General features: G+C 45.4%; 1 protein-coding gene across 1 annotated transcript in view; it reads right to left on the bottom strand.

The window, feature by feature from the left end:
- Lrp11 (LDL receptor related protein 11) overlaps window positions 1-4,504 on the bottom strand; it is a 34,025-nt gene that overhangs the window by 9,767 nt on the left and 19,754 nt on the right. The window contains exon 7 of the mRNA XM_021174499.2: window positions 4,480-4,498. Coding sequence (XP_021030158.1) covers window positions 4,480-4,498 — 19 coding nt within the window. The remainder of the gene's footprint in view (window positions 1-4,479; window positions 4,499-4,504) is intronic.

The raw sequence follows: 4,504 nt of genomic DNA, 5'->3' as shown, positions 1-4,504 counted from the left end.
TGGTGTTTACTGATGGCTCCTCTAAAGGGCAAGCTGGATTTCTTATAAATAATCAACAGGTAATCATAAAGACTCCTGGCCTCTCAGCTCAATTAGCAGAATTAACAGTCAAGTATTTGAGCTATTCTGTCAACAATTTAATAATTCTCAAAGACAGGGCATTGTGGAACTTTAAAAAATCTTTTTCTTAAAAAACAAAGAAAGGGGGAAATTATATCCCTGTGCACATTATTTAATATATCCCCATGCACATTATTTAAATCATACTTTTATTTTAAGAATTTTGAAATTTGAATGTCAAGGACCTTAATAAATGCCTCATAGTATCTTAAAACCAGACATAATCATGTCTAGGTGAGATGAAAAGGATCTACTTATTGGCATATGGCTTGATCCTGAACAGCTACCTTATTGGGAAAGGTAAAAGCATAGGTTCTCTTCACAGAACGCTGCAGAAGCATGACGGCTAATTCATGTGACAAGCTGACAGACAAGTGAGTTTGCTGAGTGCCCTGACTGTAGTGACAAGAAAGCTGAATTGGGTATATGTTTTTGACCCACCTTTGTTTGCCGTTTTCCCAGTTTGGACAAGCTAAGCTGCCTTGCTTCAAGCTTTATAAACCTTATGGGACATAGAACATTAGAGACTGTGTAATCTGACTTAGAAAGATTAGTCATAAGAAAGAGTTATAGTGATTCTCCTTCCCTCATTGTGACCAGTTATTCTTACTCAATCCTAGACTGGTCTAGTAACAATTCCAGTATTAGAAATCCCTAGAGAAGATAGCTAAAATCTTAATTACCTAGCAAAGTTAATTTAGAGCACATCCTCCACTTTCAGAGAATCTCTGGCTTTTCTGCTAATTCTCAAAGCCAGGCCCCCCACACTGGGAGGTCAGAGTCTGAGCTTGATTGTTGCTAATTTGCAACTGAATAAAGTACCTGCGCTTCCACAAAGAAGCTTTAATCCTGTTGCTTTTCAACTATCTGGACTTTGTTTTTCAAGCAGGTCAGTCTCTCCTTACAGCCTGATTTCAGCAAGCCTGCAGCCTCCCCTCCAGCAAGCGCAGGTGGCAGAAATTCATCAATATGAAGAAGCACATTCAGTATATATTGTGGCTTTGGTCTGATTTGGGAATAACGTGTGCTATGAGGGCTGGACAGTCAATGACGGGCAACCAGATTTCGGAGCCATATCAAGCTAAGATAGAGGTATAAGCCAAGAGGCCTCGGTTTGCTAATAATACACCACAGATCCATGTTTGTGCAAAAACTAAACACAAACAAGCTGCATATATTCTCCTTGATGGATAAGAATGGCTCGGGAAAATCTGAGATTTCCTAAAACAGGTGCGGCCACCCACCACCATAACTCCCAGGCAGGACTATGGAGCATAAATAAATTTTATGCCTCAGTCTAGCTATTTTTATTATATAATGGGGAGGGGGGAATTGTAGCCTCCCCCCAGCCTGAAGAGGGCTGATGCAAACATTGCTGCCACTGAGAATTGAGACCACCTGGGGTGGAGATGGTCTCCTATTGTTCTGTCACCTGCCGCTGCTCTCCTCCAAGACATATCCTATCCTACAGGCTGGCTCCAGACACCAAGAATGGACTGGGGGTGGGGGTGGGGGTGGGGGCTGGGGAGGCGGGGTGGGGTGGGGGGATGGGCCTTCCCCCTTTATAAGCACAGTCTCTTAGTAAACTCATGGACCTTGATCAGAACGTTGTGTTTGCTTCATTATCTTTTCTCGCCATCTAAGTCTTTTTCAGCCCCAGCCTGCCTCCCAGGTGTACTCGGTTTATGTAGGCCGGGGGCCGGCATACAACATGTGTGTGGTGTGGTGTGGTATGGTGTGTGTGTGTGTGTGTGTGTGTATGTTCGTGTGATTGTTCTCCGTCTTAGTTTTTGAGACAGGGTCTCTCAGTGAACCTGCAGCTCACCTAGCTACACTGGCTGCCTAGTGAGCCATGGGATCCTCCTCTATCTACCTCAAAGTGCTGGTATCACAGACATATGCCACCACATCTCTCTGTCTGTCTCTCTCTTTCTGTTTTGTCCTCATAGCCCTGGGAACTCACTGTGCAGCCCAGGCTAGCCTTGACTTTGTGGCAATCATCGTGTTTCAGTATCCTGAGTGTTGCAGTTACACAGCCACCTCGCCCAGCTTCTTTGCTTTTTTGCTTAGATCTATGTAGTGTACATGTGTTTGCAGGTGCATGTACACGTGTGCAGGTCAGAGGTCGACACCGATTATCTTTTATTATCTCATTCCATCTTATCTTTTGAGACAAGGTCTCTCATTAAACCCAGAGCTCATCTATTGGCTAGAGTGGCTGCCCAGTGAGCCCCATGGACCCACCCATCTCCAGCTCCCTAGGACCAGGGCTACATACCCATATGACCATGCCTAGGTCTTCCCTGCTTGCCCAGAACATATGTAGGTCCATGTTCTTACACGGCAGGGGCTTTGCTGACTGAGCCATATTCCCAGCCCCTTGTTTTTTTGAAACAGGATTTTACTGTATAGTCCATGCTGGTCACACACTTACAAGCCTCCATCCTACTTGTCTCCCAAGGCTACGATCCTAAGGGATACAGGGATTTCCCTCCCTGCCTCATTTATTCCTTGCTGCTTAATACTTAGTTGACATAGTTTCTTCTGGACTTTCAGTTTGGGTAATCTGAAATTATTTTCTTCCCAACTCCTTCTGAAATACAGTGATAGAGTTGTTAGTAACCAGCTAAAGTGAATTCTCTCTTATTGATAGATATGCTTAAATGTGTATTAAATTCTAACTCTGTATCCTGAAAAAAAACAAACAACCCCCCCCCCCACCAAATCTAAGGTGCTGAAATATCTAGTGTGCTTGTGTGAGTGGCAATGATATGCCAAAGCATCTAAAAGACCAGAGTGAGCAGCAGTGAACGAGAACTGAGCCTCCAGAGACACGCAGCCATGGCACCATTGTGGACTGGTGACAGGGAGAGACCAGCCCCATTCAGTAGCCAGCAGGCTGCAGAGGGTGCAGACAGGTGCCTGACAGCTGTACTTGTGCTCAGACATCAGTTGTTTATAATTTGTATTTTGGTGTTGTCCAGCTATGAAAAGGAGATGAGTGATATTGTACGAATACTCCAAAGGATACTCCATTTTGTTCTGCTAGATTTGGCATGCAGGATTAAAGCCTATGGGACTGACAGTTGCTTCCCTTCCAATTAAAAACAGCCCAGTGATGGAGCTGTCCTCACCGGTGTCTCCTCACAGGTGTCGGTGTTCTCCCTCCTCTGGTGCTTCCCACATCCCTGTCAGGTTCTGTCATTAAGAGCACAGAGTCTCTTCCTCACTCCCCTCCCTCACACATAATGCAATCTTCACGGCCATCACTAGATCCAAGCCATGCAGTACATGCCAAACACTGTGTTGTGTTCACTTTCCACAGCGACCCTGTGAGGCAGGAATAGTCACTACTGCCCCCTTCCCCCTGAAGTCCCTGGGGTACAGAGAGAAGAACCTGAATGTCATTGGTCGTGTTGAGTGGCAGAGCCAGAATTTTAACTGTGGTGTCTGATCAGTCCTGGAACTTGCTCTGTAGACCAGGCTGGCCTTGAACTCAGAAACCACCTGCCTCTGCTTCCTGAGTGCTGATATTAAACATGTTTGCCATCATGCCTGGCTGAGCCTGCATATCACAAGTATGACTTCCAGAGTGATTCCTGGAAGTGTATGGGTGGTTAAGAGCACTGACTGCTCTTCTAGAGGTCCTGAGTTCAATTCCCAGCAACCACATAATGGCTTACAACCGTCTGTAATGAGATCTGACGCCCCCTTCGGAAGTGTCTGAAGGTAGCAACAGTGTATTCACATACATAAAATAAATCTTTAAAAAACAAAAGTGAGAGCTGTACACAATAGGCCAGTGTCATGGGTACCACGATACTCTGTGACCTTGAAGATAAGAAGACAGTCTGGGGACTACTGCTTCAACAGGAACTCTCAGGTGTAAGAGAATATCTTATGTATAGTATGGACAAATCACCTGTCAATTAAAAAATCTATGGCCTATAAGAAAGGATAGAATAGAAAGTGGGACATCCAAAAGGTAGAAAGAATTCTGGGACAGAGCCAGGAGAGGGAGGAGTTGCTGGAGAAGATGTGAGGAGACAGACACAGGGCACCAGAACAGAGGTAACCAGCCACGTGGCAGAATATATAAGTTAATATAGATGGGTAATTTTACACTAGTAGTTAGTCATGGAACAAGCCTAGCTGTATGGCCTAGGTTTCTGAAAATATATTTTGAGACTGAGTCATTACTCCGGGAGCTTGGGGCCGGGAGTAAAAAAGCACCCATGGCTCCACATGACATCCAGCCAGGATTCAGGCGGGAAGTGCTTGTACCTCACTGCTCCGTAGTGTGTTTCCAAGGTATGCACTGACCTGCTTCTAGGGCTGGGTGCTCCCCCAGACTCTGACCTGCTTCCGGGGCCGGGTGCTCCCC

This window comes from Mus caroli, chromosome 10 (genome assembly GCF_900094665.2).
Source record: "Mus caroli chromosome 10, CAROLI_EIJ_v1.1, whole genome shotgun sequence".
In the NCBI taxonomy this organism is placed as follows: domain Eukaryota; kingdom Metazoa; phylum Chordata; class Mammalia; order Rodentia; family Muridae; genus Mus; species Mus caroli.
Note: the sequence above shows the minus strand (reverse complement) of the source record. Positions and strands in the feature narration are given on the sequence as shown.